Source organism: Peromyscus eremicus, chromosome 1 (assembly GCF_949786415.1).
Source record: "Peromyscus eremicus chromosome 1, PerEre_H2_v1, whole genome shotgun sequence".
NCBI classification, from domain to species: Eukaryota; Metazoa; Chordata; class Mammalia; order Rodentia; family Cricetidae; genus Peromyscus; species Peromyscus eremicus.
In genome coordinates, this window is record NC_081416.1 from 19,818,476 (window position 1) to 19,841,826 (window position 23,351).

Below are 23,351 nucleotides of genomic sequence, written 5' to 3' on the forward strand. Positions count from 1 at the left end.
AAGGCCTCATTTGGAGTTTTAGAGTAACAGTTTGAAACTTCTTTTGCTAAACTTAGTCCTTAATACTTTCTTTGTGGTGCTATTGTAACGTAATTGCTTTCTTCATTTCATTTTATGATTGCTGGCATTGACATTTTTATTTACTTTGCAAAAGCTAAACAAAGCACTGTGTATTTGTACATTTACAATTAGGGTTAAATAAGGCATTGTGAGAAGTAAAATACAGACTATAAAGTATCTTTGAAAACAGAAATCCTATGAACTGATTATCTGGATAGTTTGGTAAGAAAAACTGACTAAAATTCTTTGTTCTAACCTAGTAAGGAAAACTGAATTTGTATACCTACTCTTCAATTATTGAGCACTCTAGCTTCTGAGACTAAAAACCTAGTGTTAATAATAGCAAAACCCCATGTAATGGTTAATATTGATTGTCAGCATGACAGAATCTAGAATAACTAAGCGACAAGGTTTTGGGTACACCTCTGAGAAATTATCTACATTATTGTGAGGTGGAAAGAAGCACCCAGAACATGGGCAGAACCATTCTATGGGCCTGGGACCCAGAACATGGGCAGAACCATTCCATGGGTCTGGGACCCAGAACATGGGCAGAACCATTCTATGGGTCTGGGCTCTGAACCGAATAAAAAAGGAGAAAGCGAGCTAAGCAGGAGCATTCATGGCTCTCTTCTTCCAGGCTGCAGATGCGACGTGACCAGCTCACTTCCCTGGTAAAACGACTGTAACCTGGAACTGTGAGCAAAAGTAAGTCCTCCTTTAAACTCCTTTTATCAAGAGCATGTCACTGCAGCACAGTGTCAAGACAAGTAACTAATACACCCCATAATTCTTACTCAACACTTCATGACCATCAGATAGAAAGTCTATAAACTGCACACCCATGATGAGTTTTTCCATTAACACTGATTCCATTATCACCAAGAATTACAGATCTTCCGTAAAAACAATGTCTACTTCCCTCATGCTTTGGGTATTATTTAGAGCTGTTTACATTTCATAACACTCTTTTGTGTGTGTGTGTGTGTGTGTGTGTGTGTGTGTGTGTGTGTGTGTATGAGAGAAAGGCGGGGGGGGGGGGGGGGACACAAATTGTTAATGCTCTCTGTCCTGAGAATCTCAGCAAAGTATAGGAAGGAACTGGCGAGCTAGAAGGAGAGACATATGTGGGAAATAAAAGAGGGAAATGCACAGAAAATAAAAGAGTATAAAGATGGAAGAACCAAAGCAAGATTGTGAAGGTAGGACCACTAACATAGAGGGATCAGGGTTAGATACCCAGCACAGAGCTTTACGGACATCCGATCACACTGTGAACTCTGAGTTTGCATTTGCGTTAAATAAAATTAACCTTGGGTTAGGAAGCTGCATTAGCAACTCCTTGACAGAAAGTAATCATAGAGCATCAGAGGGCATCTGGGAGAGACAGACACAGGAAGTAGTAGGGTGGGGTTTGGAGTGGCGCAGCCTTTTCTGGTTTAGGGAAGCAGAAGCATGGGTCTTTTGGAGACACCAGCAAGGAGACAAAGTTAGCTAATTGCAACCCAGCCTCTCTGAGCTACAAGGCTTTTACCCCAGTCTTTGAACCTTGAGTCTTATTTATAAACAGAATAATAGAAGACAGATACTTATACTGATGAACTAGGTACTGTAGCTAGAGTTTTCCTGCCTGGCCCACAGTCAGGACAAATCTCTCTCACCCGCCAGTCCCACAGCCGCTCAGACCCAACCAAGTAAACACAGAGACTTATATTGGTTACAAACTATATGGCCGTGGCAGGCTTCTTGCTAACTGTTCTTACAGCTTAAATTAATCCATTTCTATATATCTATACCATGCCACGTGGCTCGTGGCTTACCGGCATCTTCACATGCTGTTTGTCATCGTGGTGGCTGGCAGTGTCTCTGACTCAGACTTCCACTTCCCAGCTTTATTCTCCTCCTTGTCCCGCCTATACTTCCTGCCTAGCCACTGGCCAATCAGTGATTTATTTATTGACCAATCAGAGCAACACATTTGCCATACAGAACATCCCACAGCAAGGTACCTTTGAAGGAGACCTAGACTGTCTGATATAGTACCTACACATGACATGAGGCTGTGGAGTACCTGAAATACAGCTAGTTCACATAAGATGAGCTTTAAGTACAAAGTCCGTAGCAAGTTTCAAAGATTTAATACAAAAACAGAACGTAAATATATCTTATTTATGATTTCTTACACTAATCACATGTTGGAATGGTATGCTGGACATATTATGTTGAAATACATAAATTATAACTGCTTGTTCTTATTTTTTCTAATATGACTAGTAGAAAATTCAAACTTATTGCCAGGTGTGGCGGCACAGCCCTTTAATCCTCAAACTCTAGAAGTAGTGGATCTCTTTGAGTTTTCGGCCAGCCTGGTCTTCATAGCGATTCCAGGACAGCCAGGGCTTTACAATGAGAATGTCTCAGGGATGGAGGGAGGGAGGAAGGAAGGGTAGGAGGGAGGGGAGTAGGGAGGGAGGAGGGAAGGGAAAGATGAAATTCAAAGTTACACACATGGCTCATATTTCTATTGCAGACAACTAATCTTAAGTGTTACAGGTTTTGGGGCAATATTTACTAAAGTCAATATGAAATATTTATATTGTAAGACTCACTTTTTTATGGTTAAGTAATGTTTGATTTTAAAAAAGGAGATGAGAGGTTTATAATTTAATCCATTTTAATGCATCTACAGCAGACCAAAGGGAAGTTTGCATATGACTCTGGGCAAATGATTTTAAAAATTATTATAATGTGTATATGTGATGTGTGTACAGGTGTATGTGCCACAGTAGACAAGTGGAAGAAGTCAAAGGAGAACTCTGTGCAATCTACTCTTCCTTTGACCTTTACATGTATTTTGTGGATCAAACTCAGGGCAGGTTGCCACACTTACATGGCAGGCGCTTTTACCTGCTGAGTAACCAGACACAAATATTTGAAGACTTTTGTTTTGCTGCTTAGAAAGCATAGGTGAAACCAGAATATTCCTTCATTATTCAACTTGATTCCACAAACTATTCAACTAGTCAACTTCTTCAAAGTATGGTCTTGAAGATTCTTACTGCCCTAGTAGTCTGGCCAGCTCCACAAAATAGAGCTTAACTTATTATAATGTAATCATCCAAATCTATTTACAGAAGATTTTTTAAAAATAAAAGAATAGTGAGAAGTAAAAAAAAAAAAATTCACAGGCTCTTTAATTCTTCATTGTTTAAAATACAAAAGGAAAATAAAAAGATTTGATTTTTTCTCTACAGATGAAAAATTAAAATATGCTACATTATTTTGGGAGAGTTATCTACATCTCTGTCAGATGGGCTGCTATTATTATCCCGAATTCTTTGTGCAGACAGAGAATTATGTCACAGAGAGACTAAAAGGATATCCCTATGGTTACAAATCAGATTACTGACAAAGTCTGAATCATAATTCCAGTCACCTGGCTGCTAATCTAGCTTTCCATCCAATAACACAGTAAAGCGGCCTTACAGTAAATGGAAGCAGAAGCAATGTCCTGTCAGAGCATCACTCTTTTGTATTAAGGATTTATGGGCACATCTGTTGTAGGTGGGAGGGAGGAAGTATCAATGGCAAAGTTGAAAAGATAACAGCGGCTTTCATTGCACACCTATATTCTAATAGGCTACAGAGTAATTAAAAAAAAAAACATTGCCCATGATAAGCAGAATAACAGCCTCCTAAATATGTTCACACCCTGATTCTTGAAACCTGTAAAAACACCACACAGCATGTGAATTAAGGTAGCAGACCCAGATGTGCAAATCAGCTGACCTTAAAATATTAAGATTATCTTGGTGGGTCCAGTGCAATAACAAGCATCTCTAAAAGCTGAAGACCTCACAGAAAAGAATCAGTGAGTAGACTTGACTGGCCACTGCTAGCTTTGCAAGCAGAAATGGGACCATAAACCAGGGAATGCAGGGCAGCCTCTGGTACTGAAAAGGGTTTTTAAAAATAAAGTAAATCACCTCCCTTGCAGCTTTGTAAGAGATCACAGCCTTGCCAATACCCAGAGCTAGTCCAGAGGTGCTCTGTCTTGGGACTTCTGATCCCTAGAACTGTAAGAATATTAATTTGTGTTGTTGTAAGCCACTGAGTTTCTAGCCACTTATTACAGCAGCAGTATACTATATGCTATATGTATACTATATGTATATCGAATATACTACTTTTTCTTTGCCTCATGTCACCAAACAGATATGACACATCCCAAACAAAGAGTATGCTTTGAAGGCCTACATGGTGCACACTTCCTCCTACTATTCTGAGCACTGACTAGGATGTAACTTTGTATCTGCCCTTTGCACATCTCAAAGTAGCATTCTCCATGGACTTATTCAAATACTGCCCATACTGTGAATGCTCCCTAAACACCCCATGGGTCACTCATATTGTCCTCTGTGCATCTAACAGTACTAATTTCACCTGCACTTTCACAGTATTCACTACACAGCACTTTGTACCACGGCTAGACCTCTCTTTCTCTAATTCTATCCTAACCCCCAAATCATCCATTAGGCCTCCAAATGTGTGGATGATCATTTATGGACTCTGGCGCCAGAGAACAAATGGAAGCTCTAGTACCCGCCTATGAATTTAGCACATGACTCATTTAGCACATGAAAATACAGAAAAAAGGAACCAAGTGAACGTGCCAACTATCATGAGTCAGGACCTGCTTCCTATTCAGACAGCACAGACAGGTGAACACGGTGGGCTGACCTTGGCATTCTTGGAAAGCTGTTATACAGATATACTAACAGTCGAAACACATAGTAGGTTGCATGTACAGTTAGGAGGAAAACTGGGGGGTTTCTCCTCTTTCCCATAGGCTTCTAAGAACAGACATGGAGATACCACTGATAAAGTAGAATGGTAAGAATAACCAGCTGAATGGAATAAAAAAAAAGTCAAAGGAAGAATGCTAACAAGTTTCAACCTTTTCAAATTAGTCCTCAAGTACTGCTATGATACTCAATGACAACAATTGTCCAAGAAACTTAAGAAAATATTAAGCTAGCAAAATTGACATTCCTTGTCATTTTGCTTCTGAATTTCTCTAGAACCCAAAACCATTTTTCCTTGTGTTACTTTGAGTTACCCAGAGTCTTGCATCATATGCACAGCTGGTCTACCACCACACAAGTTACCTTGCTTCTACTTCAGAGGGTATTATCCTTGCCCATCTATTCCTCTCAGCAACAGGCAAGAGACATGTATTTCTGACGTTTGACAGCAGACTCAGACCCACTGCTTTAAGAAGAAAGCTAATCTTAATCCAAGCAAGCAGTATAATACAATAGCATGAAGGATTAGCTACTTAGTCTCGATGTTTAATCTGGTATCAAGTATGCCTGGCATCTTTTTGCTTTTTCCTTAATCATTTCAGCCTTTGGCCAATCTATACAAAGCTCTGTATAAGATTACTGAGAAGGACTCACGTTCCCTCTGTCTTAATTCTAGGCGTCATGCAAACCTCCATCTTCCCAGAGTTACCACAACAAAACCAAGTCTGGATTTGAATAGAGTTAGACTATCCAATACCATTTCTGCAGTCAGGACTACAGCTGGTCACTCCTTTCTTACACCTAGCAACAGAGTAACTCACCAGTAGTTTTTGATACAAATTATAACATTAATTAAGATCCAAGCGTATGCAAGATTGAATTTCCCTAAAGTATGCTTTGTCTTTAACCAACTTTTCAACATAAATGGATCTTTAATTCTGGAGAAGTTGTTGTCTGTTTATTTCTGACAAGGGCAAAGAAGTAGGTTCTTTGCCAACTCCCGCCTCTCCTCTCTGCCAGTGTCCTTGAACATGTAATGAACTGAATGGAATAGACATTGTGAGTCAGGTCACTATCGCATCTCCATCTGCCCCAGCCACATAGACATCATACAGAGTTTGCTGAACAGAGCACACTCAAGAACAGAACTAGGAGCACCAGGAATCTGGTGCTGCAGAAGGAAAGCCTCCTTCACGCTGACAGTACGGACTCAGAACTGTTTTCTTTTCTTCAGCTGTTAAACAGCTCAGCATTAAAGTGTTAATGGCTTGTACATCACTCAACAAATCTAACAACACTCAGAAGGGAGTTTTTTAATTTTAGGAATCATCAGGTCTAAAACAACAACAACAGCAACACAAAGGGATCTACTCTTTTTGTGTGACCCAGGGGTCTCTAGTCACCATGCACTAACAGACTGAACAAGGCAGATGATTCAATTAAGTGCACCTTTGCGTGGTCCATGTGATCACAAGAGAACACACAACAACTGGAAGATGTCGCTACAAATTCCCACTCAGGTAGTCAATAACCTATCAGTTCAGGAAGTTTTATAAAAATACAAAATACAAAACCTGTTAAGATGAGCTGGAACTAATAAAAAAAAACATTGTGAAAATAGAAACAGTAATAAAAAAATGGAAAGTATATGCTTTCGTCATTTTTTTCCTGTAAATCTAAAATTGTATAAAAATAATGTATACATTAAAAGAAACAGGAGAAAGAAGTTAGGCACTCAGAACAATATGGAAGAAAGATCTATAGTCTTTTTCTTAACTTCATGGCCTCACCAACATGGAACTGTTATTAACCAGTTCAGCCCTGGGAGATCTAGTTTGTCTAGAGTGTATGTCATTCAGACAATCAAATAACATCTTGCGTTGCTGTTTTAGTCATTGATTTAAATTAATTACCCTTCAGATTGCTATGTGGCTATATGATCAAATAATCATGTATTTTCTCTCTAAATAAAATATGAGCAATTTTAGAACATAGCCAGCATACAGTACAATGCTTTTAACATAGTAGTAAAAATATCTTGCTATTTGCAATTTAGTGTCTGGTGGTTTGAAAGAAAATGGCCACCAAAGGGAGTGGCATTACTAGGAGGTGTGGCCTTGTGGAGTAGGTGTGGTCTTGTTGGAGGAAGTGTGTCACTGTGGAGTGCTATGAGGTCTCATATATGCTTAAGATACCTCTCAATGTTTTAGTACACTTCCTGCTGCCTTCTGATCAAGATGTAGCCAGCACCATGGATGCCTGCATGTTGCCATGCTCCCTGTCATGATGATAATGGACTGAACCTCTGAACTGTGGCAGCCACCTCAATTGAATGTTTTTCTTTATAAGAGTTGCTGTGGTCATGGTGTCTCTTCACAGCAATAGAAATCCTAACTAAAACAGTGTCAAAACTCCAAGTGTTCAATATTTGCTGTTCAACTGCTAAGTGATGAGAATACAATACCAAGCAGTTAAAAGAGTGGTCTGAAAGCAGCACTATAAAGGGTTTTCCTCCCTCTGTATTTCATATAGGCTCTAAGAGGCTGAACTCTAAGTTTTTTTTCTTTCTAACTTGGTTTCTCCACTTAAAAACAGACAACATTTTTGCAGCTGACTATAGGGAGACAGAGGATGCCAGAATGTTGATTAATATAGTGAGTGGAAGTGGGTGCAATTCCTTACTTTGGTCCCCAATTCTCAGGGTTATACAAGGTTGGTGGCTTTCTGTAAACAAAAAGACTAAAATGAAAGACTACCTATTTATTTCTATGCAAAAACTCAAAGACTAGATATGGCCAATGAAGGTGACCAATGCCAACATCCATCAACATCGTTAGTGCTGTACTGTTGGTACCTCACCTGCCCTTCTACCAATAAGTTTGCTGGCCGTAATAGGAGGCAGCAGGGACTATGGATGTTTTGTTGTTGTTGTTTTCCCTGGGAAATAGCTAATCACTAGAGAGATAAAATAGGTCATGCCAACATTCTCTCCTTTATTGGTTACCAGTTTAAATTTCTGGGCATCCAATATCCTGGCTTTAGAAGATGAAATGTAGTTGCCAGGCCATTAAAGGTAGTGCATATCTTTAATCCCAGCACTCAGGAGGCAAAGGCAGGCTGATCTCTGAATTCGAGGCCAGCCTGATCTACAGATCAAGTTCCAGGGCAGTCAGGGCTACACAGAGAGTCTTGAAAAAAAAATAAATAAACAAATTAATTAAAATGAAAATAGAAGATGAAATGTGATCTTTGACAATGCATCAAGGGTTGCCGTTCTAGGAGCTCTTATGACTTCACTATGTTCTATTTTCTTTTGACCACTTTTAGAGGTTCAAATGTAACTTATCAATGTTTGCCATACCTTACTTTACAGTATATCTTCCTGCCTATTAGAAGCATTAGATATGCTTCTATGTCTAGCCCTTATCAACAAATAAATAGGCCAACTGGGAAAAAAGCCAAAGCCTTCTGTTGGAACACTTTCAAGGTAGATAAAGCACTCTAGTTCTGCATTTAATTAAGTATGTTTGAGTAATATAAATAATAAACTAAGAGCAAAAGTCACTAAAAGGCTATTATATTGTTAGATTTGTGGTAGAGTTGGGTCTACTGCATCCACAGCCCATCAGATTCCTTCTATTTGCACCCATCCTCATCTCTTAACCTAGCCCCACCCCTCCTTAAGTACTGCCAAAGACATACAGGCACTAGCTCTCCTCGGCTTAAAGCACTACATACTTCATTTTCTCGGCATCCCCGGCCTTCAGTCATCCAGCATCCTCTCACTGTTACCATGCTTCTCAAAACACTTGACTGCTGCCTAAATTCTTTTGTATCTAGATGTGAAAGACCAAGCTGCATGCATGAATCCCCTCTTCCAAAACACAAATGAAATTGAAATCCCTAAGAATCTGAGTCCTCACAACATACGTGTCTTGAAAGTGAATAGAGGCCAACCTAAAAAAAGACAGTACATCAATTCTAACTGGTCATTTCCACCCTTCAGTAGATAGTTATTAAGCACCACCATGCTTACAGATGCTTTTTGCAAGAAGTTATTCTTTCTCTCCCAGTCTCAAGTCAGCCTTTTGTCGACTCCTATAAGTTTCCTTTCTCTGACTAAGATCCTTTCCCAATGATCTGAACCTTACAAAGCCGCCCCATTCATCTAACTCCTCTGTTAGTATTTCCTAACCTGAGGGGGGCCTCAAACTCCTGTTTGATAGTAATTTTATAACTACCACTAACAACAGTTCCCCAGTCACATTCTGACAGACATTTAAGGCAAATATTGTAAGGGTAACTATGGGGGGTCCAGCCCCTCAATAGTCCCCTCCCAGGGTCCGGGAAGAATCTACAACGAGCTGATAATTTAATCTTTGATAAGAAATGAATCTACGTACATGAAACTCCTTAGTCCATACACGTTATTATTTTGTGTCAGTTCTCTCTCTACACAGCTTCTATTCTGCTCTCGTGCCTAGTTCCTTTCTTGCCTGATTTCTCTCTACATTTATCTGCTGTCCCCTCTGAGTTCTAATTTAATTCTCTCATCTTAGCTCTGCCCCATCTAGGTTCTCATCCATCTAGTTCCTTCCCATCTTAGCTCCTCTCCCATCTCCTTCTCTCTCATCTTGTTCTTCCCCATCTGGCTCTTCTTCATCTTTCATCTCGTTCCTCTAGTCCTCTCTTCTAGCCCTTCAATCCAGTTCTTACCCATCTAGTTCTTCCGTTCTCTTTTCTCTTCTCCATCTCGCCCTCAAGTTCTCTCTCAAATTCCTCCTCTGAATCTCCTTATACCCCTCAGTTCTTCCTCCCCTAGTTCTCTAGGGTATCCAGTTATAAACCCAAGCAGTAACAATCCTCCCACTCCAGCCAGGTCACCAGGCTTGAATTCCTACAGGGTCATAAAGGCAGGTAAGAATTTTCCTCAGGCAGTGACCACTGGGCTTTCTTTTACAACCCAAAAAGGGAGTGGTTAAAGGAGAAGGTAAACTGAGAGCTAATGTCGGTCAGTATATCCGAAAAAGGGAATTTGTGTGCTCAGTCTACATTCCTAGAAGTGGTTAGGTAAGAAGTTAAGAGTCTATAATGTTAGTAATAGAAAAGGAGGGTCTCAGATTGCACAAGAAATAAAGCTATCCACCTGATCTAGGGAACAGGTGTCGTTTCCACAAGGGTGTTACCTTAGTTCAGGAGATCCATTTGGCCTTGGATGCTTGATAGATATTTTAGATAAATACACTGTTAGGAGTTCTTGGAGGCACACAAGAAAATCATTTTAGGAACCAGCTAATATATATACAAAAGCTAAAATATCACCAAGACTTCTTAAGCCATGGCTTGACCTTCCAAGTAGTAGCTTTTGTGATAGTAGCTGAGTTCCATTACATTTTCCTGTGGCTTGCAGCACGTTACATGTTTCAGAATCACTTGAAAAAGTTAATAGATAAGTTGTTGGACTAAAGAATATGCAATTCTTAGAAGTTCCCAGATGATACTTATCCTGCTGGTCCAAATATCATACTCTAGGAACCACTTAGTGCCTCTGCGAATCTGACAAAGAAAAGCAATGAAGAAATGCACTGGATATATGCAATTCTGATGTAAATTCAAAAGGTTCATGGATGTTCACTCATAACTACTCTGCCTTCTGTATTTCATTCTAAGGAATGTTTGTTGAAGATGTCTCCTGATTTGGTATCAGGAAGCACTCATTATAGCAATAATGAAACCCAGTATAAACACCCAAGAATGAGGGAGGACTGCTGGACAGTGGAGAGTAAGTTCTGTCCAATGTGCTGTTCTTTTCAGTCTTGGGTTCTCTTTCACAGTGTGTGGTATTTTTCTATACACCGGATTTAATTCTTAGAAACAAGAAACTCATCATTTAGCATTTAAAAGGCTCTTTGGTGGCTCAAACAAAACCTTTCAGGTAAAGACATGGTCTGTTAGAAAGAACATGAATGTAAATGACAGCTTCAACTGTCAATGACAGAACAGGACTGAAATCCTGATGTCTTTCCTAAAGGATAACTACCTGGGGAGCTCATAAACAAACCACTCCTCCCTTCCAGACCAAGGCCATTTGAACCCATAATAAGAGAGAGAAAACGGTTCTCTATTTAAAAGCAGTGGCTCTAATTTGTAATAAAGAATTTAAATGGCAGAGAGAATAAATGTTAAAATATGAAAATGACTGGAGCTCAAGCATTTGTACAATGCATTCAAGTCACACATTTTATATTTATGAATTCTAACTCGTCAGCACATCATTATTCACTTATAGGTCCTTATATGTATCAGTAGTCATTTATTCAATTGATCTCAGTATTGACTCTGTAATACTCTGTAAAAAATAGTCATATTCTTTCATTTTCTCCTCTACTTCCTTTACAGTTTTCAACATTCCAAAATTTACTAAAAAGTAAAAATGAATGATTAAGTTATAAAATTATTTCCTTCCCCCAAATGGCTTATGTAAAAATACATGTTGTCAACACAGAAAAACATTTTGAAGTTTCCTCTCTGTATTTCCTCAATGAGCAGTCAGAATCCATTAAATTCATATTTAATCTATTCAGTATAACATCTCTTAGAACTTAGCAATTACAGATATAGCAGGATTATGTATGTTTTAACTTTTCCATATCTACCAGATATTCTTTTCTCAATGTATAATCCTGTCAAGCTATTGCTATTGCAAGAACTTAAACTGAATGTGAGAAAGTGAATGAATGTATACAATGTCTATCAGAAATACTTCCAAATCTAGATTTCCTAAGTTTATAAACTGTCTAAATATCAAGTGATTTCAACTGAGCATACCTCTTGGAGAAGACGCGGATCTACACAGTCACCATCATCATTAAACATAGATTCCCAGCTTTCCTCCACAGCAATACTTCCTTGAATGTGGGAAGTGTCTGTTGTTTTTAGCTCTCCGGATGTTTCCACAGATGAATCTCTATCAGAAAATGATAGGCCACACACTGCATTCTCTGAGTCATCTTCCTCTTTTGTTTTAAACTCTTCAGCAGTTCTTAGCTCGTGCAATGCCTCTGTTATCTCCTCAGTACTATTCAGATCACTGCCCAAGGCACTCTCCGAAAGGACTTCTGTCCCATTTGACACACTCAGTTCAGAGTCCGAACAAGTGGTACAATTACTATCAGCAATCTTCTTTATGGGTAAAGAGGAAGCACAACCTGACACACTCTCTATCAACTTTCCTGTTGACTCTGTAAAACTAGATGCAATACTCTCAGCATAAACATCTGAGCAAGCAGTTAGGCTGCTAACATTTTCAGAGTCGTTCTCACTTTCAGCCGCATCGAGAAGGGCTGTGTCTGCACTCATTTCTAGATAATCTGAGAAATTACTTGTACTGCTACTACCCTCATCAGATTCTCTAACCGCAACTACAAACGGGCTGCCTGCAGTCACATGATCACCAAGTGCACCTGCAATGTCCTCCATATACGCCTTGCTGGTCGTGTCACATGCGTTCTTCAATCCATTATCTGTGTCTATTTCACGAGCAAGGACAGCTGTATCAGACAGTTCATACTTTACACATAACTCATCAGCAGAGCTGGTGCTCTCACATTCTCTAGTCACTGTTGGATCAATAATGCCATTTGTGCTCTCTAATTTGCTAACTGTAGCCATTTTAAGAGAAATGTTACCCATAGTCTCAGGAATGGAATCTACACCTTTCTGACCCAAGACAGACTCTGTAGTGTTGACTGTATCCTCACTCTCAACTTCAAAGTCTATAAAAGTCGTCTCAACATCATCACCTGGACCTCCAGGAACAGAAACTGCAGAGTTGCTCCCAGGACTGTGCTCCGACACTCCATCTGATGTTTCCACACCGGGCGGTGCAGTTGCAGGATCAGAACTTAGTGTTACTGGTATAACCATACCCTCTGGTTTCAACAGAGCGGTAACAACTTGAGGAAATTGGGAGACTAGCTCCATAACTTTGGCCTCCGTTTCAATTCTGCTTTCCAACTTTCTATTTACAAAAGTTTCTCCACTAAAAGCACAAAGCCCCATGTTCTGGAATGATCTGTTTAGAACCTGAGCACCACTGACTTCTGAGTAAGACTTTGATAGAAGCACCTCCTGGTGTCCCGTCACTCCTGCAGTCGGAACTTCCAAACACTCCATTTCCTTTGGCTCAAAAAGTCTTTGTAGAGGTATATTAGATAGAATCCCAGCACAGGGGGCTTCTTGAGATGAGGCTTCTTTGGATTCTTCACTTCCTCTCTTAGCACAAACCTTATCTTTATTCTTTTTTTGAAGACACCCGTCTTTCCTTAACTTTGATGAAGATCTCTTTCCTTCCTTACAGTGATACTCCTTTCTATGAGAACGGCCACTTAGTCTTTGAGACTCAGGGTTATTTCCAGAGATCTTCTGGGGAAGACAACCTTCTTTTTGCTCTTTCACCACAAAGGCAGGAGGCCGACAGTTTTCTTCCTTGTCACCTGCCTTGAGAAGTGTTGTACCCCTTCGAGCTTTGGGTACATAAAGTGCCATGTCAGGCCTTTTGGTTCGAACTCTGCATCTCTCTGCTTCTTGCTGCATGGTACCACTTCAATCTGAAAGAAAATGGAAGATTTAATAATAAAAACTAAGTATAATGTATTGAACCAAGAAAAATTTAAAGAATGGGTAGAGGGTCTACTAATCTATTCCATAGCAATCACCAACGTTTAAAAAAAAAAGTAAAATCTGTCTTAAAATACTTAATGCAATTATGCATGTAACTAAGGAAAGTAGATCCCCAAAGCCCCATGAGGTCAGACTTTATCAAAACACACCCTTTTGAGAGTCCACCAGTGCCTATTGGACTAAGAGAGCCTTCATTCAGTAACTGATGGAAACAGATACAGAGATCCACAGCTAAGCACCAAGCCGAGCTCCAGGTGTCCAGTCCAAGAAAGTGAAGAAGGATTCTATGAGCAAGGGGCATCAAGATCATGATGGGGAAATCTACAGAGACAACCAAACCAGCAGGAACTCATGAACTGTGGACCAATAGCTGTGGAGCCTCCATGGGACTGGACTAGGCCCTCTGCATAGGCAAAACAGTTGTGTAGCTGGATCTGCTTAAAGGGCCCCCTGACAGTGGGATCAGGATCCATCCCTGGTGCATGAGCTGACTTTTTGGAGCCCACTGCCTATAGTGGGACACCTTGCACAACCTTGGTGCAGTGGGAGGGGTTTGGACCTGCCTCAGCTGAGTGTATCAGGCTCTGCTGACTCCCCATGGGAGACCTTGCCTTGGGGGAAGTGGGATTGGGGGGTGGGTTGGGAGAGAAGGCTGGGGGGTGGGAAGAGAGAGGAGAGGGGGACCTGTGGTTGGTATGTAAAATGAATAGAAAATTTCCTAATAATAAAAAAAAAAGGAAGAAAAACACACCCTTTCTTTGGATCTTCAAAACCACTTGCCCTACCTTTCAAGTTTTCTCCTTTTAAAAAAGTAATTTGTCTTAGCTTGAATTTAAAAACAGATTGTGTGAACAGTGATGGCTACTCTGTCCTCATAAAGAATAGCCATCTTGATGTTCCAAAGCTTAGACTTCTGCTATGAAGAATATTTTCAAGGAGGATCTCAAAACGCCACAACTGCCAGCATAAACACACACACACACACACACACACACACACACACACACACACACACACTTATGCACATACAGAGCCAAGTGTGACAGTTATACAATGAAGCAATTGATTGAGGAATTCTTCCTAGAAAATGATACATGTGAATCATGATATTGCTGAAAAAAAGAAAAAAAGGTAGAGGAAAAGAGAAAGGTACTGAATTACCATGGTCTAAACATTACACATTTGTGCTTACGTGTGTGTGTGTGTGTGTGTGTGTGTGTGTGTGTTTCACACCAAACTTTGTAAATATACATATTCCTTTGTATCAACAAAACAAAAATACAATGTTGAAGAAAAACATTTTTTTTTTTAAGTTTAAGTCAACCATCCCTAAACTAAAAAACCAAAATTTCAAAATCCAAAACTTTCAGAGTGACATGTCAGCACTCAACATTGGGTTTTGGAGCTTTCAGAATTGTTCCTGGGTTAGCAAATGTTCAGCCAGTAAGTCAATATACCAACATTCTAGGAATAAAAAAACAAAAGAACAAAAACCCCACAACCCCCTGAAATTTGAAACACTCCTGCTGCAAAGCATTTCAGATAAAGGAAACCCAGCCTATAAATAGTCACTTTAGTGATCCACTCTGAGTTTTCTCTGCTTCCAGCAGTAACAAGACAGATCCAAGCAGGAAGAAGGAGAGGGGAGCACGGGAAAACTATGATGAGCCAATCCACACCAGTAATCCCTGACGACCTCCACCATGGTTTGTCAAAGGATTTAACAGAAATTTAGGAAAGATTAAATAAACCTTTATCTAGTGCCACTAAATACAAGGAAACATGCTAGGCACATTGGATTATTCTTTTAATTTTCAAACTAGTCCTGTGAAGTATGACAGTCTTAGGACAAAGAGAAAAAAGGGCTACATAACAAACCCATATATACCCTCTAATATTCCACAACATATTATTTTAGAAGAGCGATATGAAGAAAGATGGAAAACCTGTCACTCCTGTTCACTCTGCCTTAGATTCCTAAAAAGTCATCTGATCACAATATTCTTGCATCACTGATGACACTCTTGCATGGCAGGATTTGTTTTTTTTTGTTGTTGTTGTTTGTTTTTAAGCCTAAAAAAATGCCATGATCAAGTATCTCCAGTGATGGTCTTATTTCTAGGTTGCTTTTGTTTTGTAAGATGACACAAAGTCTCACTGTGTATCCTAGGCTGACCTAGAACTTGGTATAGAGCCAAGGCTGACCTTGAATTCAAGATTCTCATACTTCAGCCTCCCCAGTGAAACCTCCTTATACATTTAGCCTCTCATCTTCTACTATTTATTAGTACTTATTTAGTTAATTTTGTCTGTGTCTGCACACACACGTGTGCATGCATGTGTGTACTTGTGCACACGCACCATTGTGTCATGTGGTACCGTGACAGGAATCAGTTCTCTCCTTGCATCATGCGAATCCTGGAACTTGAATCTGGTTGTCAAGCGTGGCAGCTAGCACCCTTACTTGGTGAGGCATCTAGCTGAAGCCCCTTTGCTACTCTGAACTCTTACTATCTGGTCCAACACTGTTCATAGATTTTCTATTATTCTGATTGTGGAAGAATATATATATATTTTAAATGTATGTGTATATCTGTGTATACACACATGAACACCACAGCGTACTCATGGAGGTCAGAGTTGATTCTTTCCTTCCATGATGTGGATTCTGGGGACTGACCTCAGGCTGTCAGTCTTCGCAACAACTACCTTTACCCACTGAGCCATTTTGCTGGCCTATGACTTTAATAGTGAGCCGAATTTCAAAAAGGCCTAAGTTTCTAAGGTACATGCATCCTACTTGAAGGGATGTAATTAACAGTGTGTCCATTTCAATTAGTAAAGCGTTTATCGGTATATACGTTGGCAAACTTCTGGGCAAAAATGGGCAGATGTGGATTAGCTGAAATAACTTGTAACTCGCTTCTACTGATTAAATAACAGAAGTAATGATAATGAATAGAAGTGAATTTACAAGGAGAGGGTACAGAACAGTATGGACTTTCATCCCCACAGTCCTTTCAATTTAACATTTTATATGGCAGTCAGATACACACAATAAACAAACAGTACAAAAGAAATGTCCAACTGACACAAAACTGATGGGATTAATCAAGACAAAAAACAATGAAATTATAATTTAGCATCATTTCTCTTGTATAATATTAGAGGGACCAGCCTTAATATTATACATCCCAGGGGCTCAGGAGAGAGAACTACGAACAGTGAGGACTATTTTCGGGAAAGAAAATCTCAGCACACAGAGCTCTTAATCTAGTCATTTATTCTTTCAAATCTTCTTCTCCATCCTCCCGTGCCAGGGAATCCCAGTATATACACACTTACAAGCAGTAATCCCTTGGCAGTGCAAAGCCAGGCTTCCAGGGTCAAACGGAGGGGTGATAAGAATCACATAGAGAGGCAGTAATTGTTAATTATCATTTGCAACCCAAAAGGGAAGTGATTAATGGGGAAATGAATTAACTAAAGGCTAAATTCGGGTAATATCTAAGAAGAGGGATCTTATGTGCTCAAACGTGATTGGTAGAAAATGTTAAGAATCTGTAAGTTGCTAGGTCAATGGGAGAAAATAAAACTGCCTTTTTTCCTGTGGCTCCTATCTGGCCAAGCTATCTGCCATTTTTTCTGCAGGGTGGAGGAAAGTGTGCTTGGTCGCTAGTCAACCTGTGTACAGCTAGATGCCTCTGGTGATAGTTAAAGGGAGATCTGGAACTAGAGGTCAGATTTGGGAAACGAGGAAATTAAGCTTAATTGGCACATACAGCAGGCCTTCTCAAACAGGTAGTCTGGATGCTTAAGTCTGTTCTTAGAGAATACAGAGGTATCTCTGATAAGGTACTTTCCTCGTCTGGGCATGGACCTGGCCGGATGCTGCCAATAACGATAATTACAGGGAGGCTTGAACTGGTGGGGTTCTGGCTGTGCATAGCTGTTAGCGCACAAGATTATCTAAATATTCCTTTAGTAGAGGGGAAATGGTGCCCAATAAATGATAAAAAAGCTACAATAGCACACAAGAAACTCATAGCAGAAAATAGCTGATAATCAAAAGCCAAATATCACCAAGGCTTCTTGAACCTCAGCTTGACCTCTGAAAGGCCCTTGGCTTCTTCCAGGTATTAGCTTTGTCGTAATCAGCTGAAATCCTACTTTGTATATTTTTGCAGCTTGTAGCACACTTCTAGAATCTAAAGTGAAAAGCAAGATGAAGGCAACAGACAATAAACACAATGATCTGCTTGGAATTTAAAAAAAAAAAAATCTAACAGCAGATTTACTTCTGTAAAATCTACTCAAAGAAGTATCTGAAGTCTTCCATTTCAGACACAAGGTTAAAGAAAAGCCAAAATGTGATGAGGAAGTTTTAAAAAGCACCACTTCGCATGGAGGGGAAGGCCATCCTATGCATGATTGGGAGAACTAACCGAGGGATGCTTCCTGCCCTCTAGATGGGTTGAAATGGAGCATCACACCAAACGTTACACCAGAGACCAGCCGCTCTACATAAGGGACATTTTTCTTCCATAGTTCTATGTGTCTACATTTCTCCAAAATCAACTGGCAGAAATTAAAAGAAGCAACAACTTTAACTCAATGTAAGAAAAAACAAAACAAAACCCTGTATTTCTATATTTTTCCAATGTTATTATTGGGTAATGAGTGTTGTTTCCAGTAAAAACTATACATCTAAATGATTGGCATACACTAGAGAAAGCATTTCTATTTATAACAGAGATGGTCTAATTTTAAGCGTCTTTCATACACTAAATCAAATTACTATCTCTAATCTGTAACTAGACTATTAGAATCCCTAAATTATATACTTTAAAATTGTATGCTATAGTGAACGGTTTCTAAAACAATCCCTTTTCCTTAATGATCATATATCATAATAATACTATTTCTTAAATCAGAATAGCATAAACTTATATTGTCTATTTCCTACCTAAGTGCTAAATTCAATTGGGCCATAACAAGCAGTATGTTGGTAAATTACCAACAAGCTCACGGTGTATTTCAGAGTGTTGGCTGTTTATATCAATGATGTCTATAGTGACTCCTTTGCTCAAGGAATAATGGAAGAGTATATCTTCATTTTTTAAGCTATTCACAATATAGTAGCTAAAGACATGACATTTACATTAGTATTTTCATCGTTGTCAGTCTAGACAATCAATAAGTAAGTAATCAAACCCTGATTTATGGCATCTGTCAATCTCTGTACAGTAAATATTCTTACCGTGGATAATTTCAAGCTACTAATGTGATATCACTGAACACAAATTTGGGAAAATTTGTAAGGACATATACTAGTCTTGAACTATAGAGATGCATGATACACTATAACTTCCAGAGCATGGATCATAAGCAGTTGTTACATTTTAAAAATTCAGCATATTTAATAGTAAGCCTATGTGCTCGGATATGGGACCTAAGGAGGTGGCTCAGATGGTCAAGTACCACTTGCCATACACACATGAGGATTTGAGTTCAACCTCAAGCACTCATAAAAGGGAGGGAGGAAAGCTATGCCTGGTGGGCTTGTGCCTGCAACTTCAGGGCCAGAGAAGCAGACAGAAGGATCCCAGCCAGTGTAGCATAGCCAACAAGCTCTAGGGCAAGTGAGACTTGTCTAAAAAATAAAGTGGAGAGCCACTGAGGAAGACATCTGAGGTCAACCTCTGGCCCTCACACTTGAACACACAAAACCTCCCATCCAGGTATTTACTCACCGCATATGATTTCTTACTTCCGCTCAGCTCTTCCCCATACAGTTTAGCTTTTTTTTTTTAAAGCTTTTTTTTAATGTTGAAAGAGCTCTTACTAACTTAATTGAAGAAAAGAATTAGTTATTTTACATTTTGCAGCTTATTTACTCCAGAAAGACTAGTAACATTCAATTCTGTTCAAAATTACATTTTCTAAAGGGGATAAGAAGCCAGATTCCTTTTTGATAGAGAGCAGCCAATTACTAAATTTTATCTTTGAAGCAATTCTGACCATGCTGTGGGATGGTCTGTATGTCAAATGTGTTGCTGATTGGTCAATAAATAAATCACTGATTGGCCAGTGGCCAGGCAGGAAGTATAGGCGGGACTAACAGAGAGGAGAATTGAGAGAACAGGAAGCTGGGTGAGGGAGACACTGCCAGCCGCCACCATGACAAGCCGCATGTGAAGATGCCAGTAAGCCACGAGCCATGTGGCAAGGTATAGATTAATAGAAATGGATTAATTTAAGCTGTAAGAACAGTTAACAAGAAGCCTGCCACGGCCATACAGTTTGTAACCAATATAAGTCTCTGTGTTTACTTGGTTGGGTCTGAGTGGCTGTGGGACTGGCGGGTGAGAGAGATTTGCCCTGACCGTGGGCCAGGCAGGAAACCTCTAGCTACATGACCATATCATTTTCTCTGTAACTTATGTACATTGGGACTACAGCACCTTTCCAACTGCTTCTACTGTTTTAAAGTTCTCTTGAGAAAAAAATGTTAGTAAGTTTAAGTACCTCTCTGACCTATCTTCAGAAGAACATAAATAACACAAACAAATCAAGCTTTAATGTTTTCACAACAGGTCCACACTGTTTGTCCTATATCTGTCATCTGAATATACACAGCTCTTCAACCAACAACAGGATGTTAGCCCTTTAAATACTCAATAGACAACCATGAAGTGACTAAACTCAGGATTTAAAAAGGCTCAGACTATCTAATATTTGAGAGAAATGACCCAATGGGTGTGCTAACTATGCTTTGAGAACAAATTCTCTAATGTTCTATATTACTTTGTTGGTTCATATAAATGTACCATAACTACACCATATATATTATCTCAATTTTTTATGGGGGGCATCTCAATGTTTATTTCAGGTTGGCCTTGAACTCACTAGATAGCCTAGACTGGTCTCAAATCGAAATCCTGTCTCAACCTCTCAAGTGTTGGGATCACAAATGTGCCACCATGCCTACCTATATCAACTTTTTATTAGTAAGGTTTGAACTGAAAGCCTACAGGTAAGTTCTAAAAGTTAAAAACAATACAAAATGTTCATATACTCTTTACCTAATTCACCTACAGTTAATACTTCACCACATGTGCTTTATCATTTACAGTAACACATGGCCCTTCTTTCTGTCCTACTTCCTTCCCTCCCCCAGGCTGAATGCTTCCCCGCCCCCCAACTGTTTGAGAGCATTTAGCTAAATCTGATGGTTTTAATATGACCCAGTTTTTATGAGGGCTGGCTGCAAAATGATGATTTTTCCATCAAGTAGAAGTCACTCCACATTTACCACTCAGGCCAGAGCACTTTTCTGAAAACAAAACCAAACCATGTATCTTAGCTCACAACACATGCTAAGATTTCTTAAGCTAAAAACTCAATACTAAAATCTCAGCAGCTGTGGTTGAACAATACAGGAAATTTCCACCTGAAAAACATTTTCTAACTTTTGCAAAATCAAGGATTATTATCTTATCTAATGTTCCATTTGTAAAAGAAAAAAAGGGCATGTCTCCAAAAGTTATATGGTCCCTTCACTAGATACAACATGTGCCCTTTTTCTGTTCCTTTCTGAAAAAATCCTAGACCTAAGATGCAACAATTAATACAAACCAGATGTCTATTTCCTTCCTTCATTTTTTTTAGCCATGTCAAATTCCTTTGAAAATGAGGCAAAGTACAATCAATTCACATTAATAAACAAAGATACGAGAGTAAGAGATGAAAATATTCTTAATTGAAAATACTTCCACAATAGGTTTATTTCAAATCAATTTTCTGAAGACTAAGTTTCATTAACTTTGTTAAAAATTATGAAATGTTTTAAAATAAAGAAATGTCTCAAGAAAGATACATAGCGAGTTCTGACTCTGGCATCCTCTTAAGCATTCTTTAAAAAAAGAAAGAAACCCATGTATATTTACATAAAGGGTACACTACCAGACTACAATTGTCACATAATAAAATGCCAATGCAGCTGTCTTGAATACAAGATTCAGGTGGTAGATGGAAAGTCCTACATCATATGGGACTCATTTTAACAGATGTGGTACTTAAAAACAGTGGGAAAATAAGAACACTCCCTGGCTATTCACTTGGTTTACCTTTCTGTATATATGTTCAAGTGAGTTTAGTCTATAGCAATCAAGGTTACTGTATAACACAGTCAGTTAAATTTTTTTTATTTATTTACAGATGGGTTTAATGCTCCTTGAAAATTTGGTAGACCTCATCTGTAGCTGTCAGGAATAATTTTGAGTACACAAAGCCCTATTTGAGTCTCTCTTGCTGACTCTTCTTAACAAACAGATGTTTAGTGGTATTGGAATGGAGTCTAGGGCCACAAACAGGACAAATAAGTGCTCTATCACTGACTGCACAATGATCAAATGTTCAAAATTAAATGAATTTAGAGTGTTTTGGGCACGAATCACCTGTGTTGTATCCTATATTTTACTGCAGCCTTTGTTCTGAATACACAACATGCACACTCTGCACTAAACACACCAGTATGCCACACATACTACTGCATGTTATGAATGACAATATTTTGACTGTACTACAAAGTTTTCTGTTCTCATAGAAACAATGGCTTAAGCACAGAAAACAAAGATCTAACTTGCTTATTCTCATTCCTCAGCATGCATCAAATTACTGTATCTTTGTACTGTGTTAGAATGTTTTATTCTAAAAATTACTGTTTGAGTTAACTTGATGTTATTTTAAAAAATCACTGCATAAATTTTGACTTGGTATTCAGAGTGGAATTTCCAACAATTTCTGAAAATAACCCAAAACATACTTCTGTTATTTAGTACTATGTGTTTATGTGAACTGACAATCTCAGCATTGATGTGGTTGTCTGAAGGAGAATGGCCCCTATAGGCTTATAGGTTTGAATGCTTGGGCACTAGGGAGTGACTCTATTTGAAAGGATTAGCAAGTATGGCCTTGTTGGAGGAAGTGGGAGTGTGAGGGGGGAGAGTTTGGGGTTTCAAAAACCCAAGCCAGTCCCAGTGTCTCTCTCTTCTCCTGCTGCCTGTGGATCCAGATGTAGAACTCTCAGCTACTTGCCCAGCATATGTCTGCCTGCATGTCATCATGCTCCCCATCACAATAATGGACTAAACCTCTGAGACTACGCAAGCCTCAACTAAATGGTTCCTTTCATAAGAGTTGCCTTTACCATGGTTTCTCTTCACAGCAAAAGAACACCAACTAAGACAACTGACAATGATAAATTATGTAGATACGCTATCTCCTGGAATATCAAATATTCAGCCAAGATTTGATTATTTTTAAAAATCTTTAAGATTACATTTATTTATTTATTCATTCATGTGTGGTGGAGAGTACTTGCTTGCTCCAGTGCCTATGTAGAGGTCAGAGGACAACTTGCAGGAGTTGGTTCTCTCCTTCTACACTAGGGTCCCAGTGTAGAAGGAGAGAACCAACCAAGTCATCAAGCTTGGTTGCAGTCACCTTTACCTAATGAGCCATCTCTCTGGGCCTGCAGACTTAATTCTTTATGTGAAAATAAAAACGGCCCACATAGGCCCACACATTTGAGCACTTGGTCCCTGGTGACTGATGCTGTTTGAAGAGGCTATGGACCTTTAGGAAGTGCAGCCTTGCTACAGAAAGTAGATCACTGAGGCAGGTTTTGATGGTTCCAGCCTCCCCCTATTTCCAGTCTCTCTGCTTCCAGTTGAGATGTGATCTCCCAGCTTCCTGTGCCAGCCACCTGCTGCCATGTCTCCCCCACCATTATGAACGCTC

General features: G+C 39.3%; 1 protein-coding gene across 2 annotated transcripts in view; it reads right to left on the reverse strand.

Annotated features, from left to right (window-relative positions):
- Window positions 1-23,351, reverse strand: part of R3hcc1l (R3H domain and coiled-coil containing 1 like) — an 85,438-nt gene that overhangs the window by 19,633 nt on the left and 42,454 nt on the right. Inside the window, exon 2 of one of the 2 annotated variants that reach the window (XM_059257853.1) lies at window positions 11,694-13,474. In XM_059257853.1, the coding sequence (XP_059113836.1) occupies window positions 11,694-13,460 (1,767 nt within the window). In that variant the 5' untranslated portion in view covers window positions 13,461-13,474. Of the gene's footprint in view, window positions 1-9,581; window positions 9,711-11,693; window positions 13,475-23,351 lie in introns of those variants that run through there. The other variant, XM_059257867.1, reaches the window with a different exon arrangement.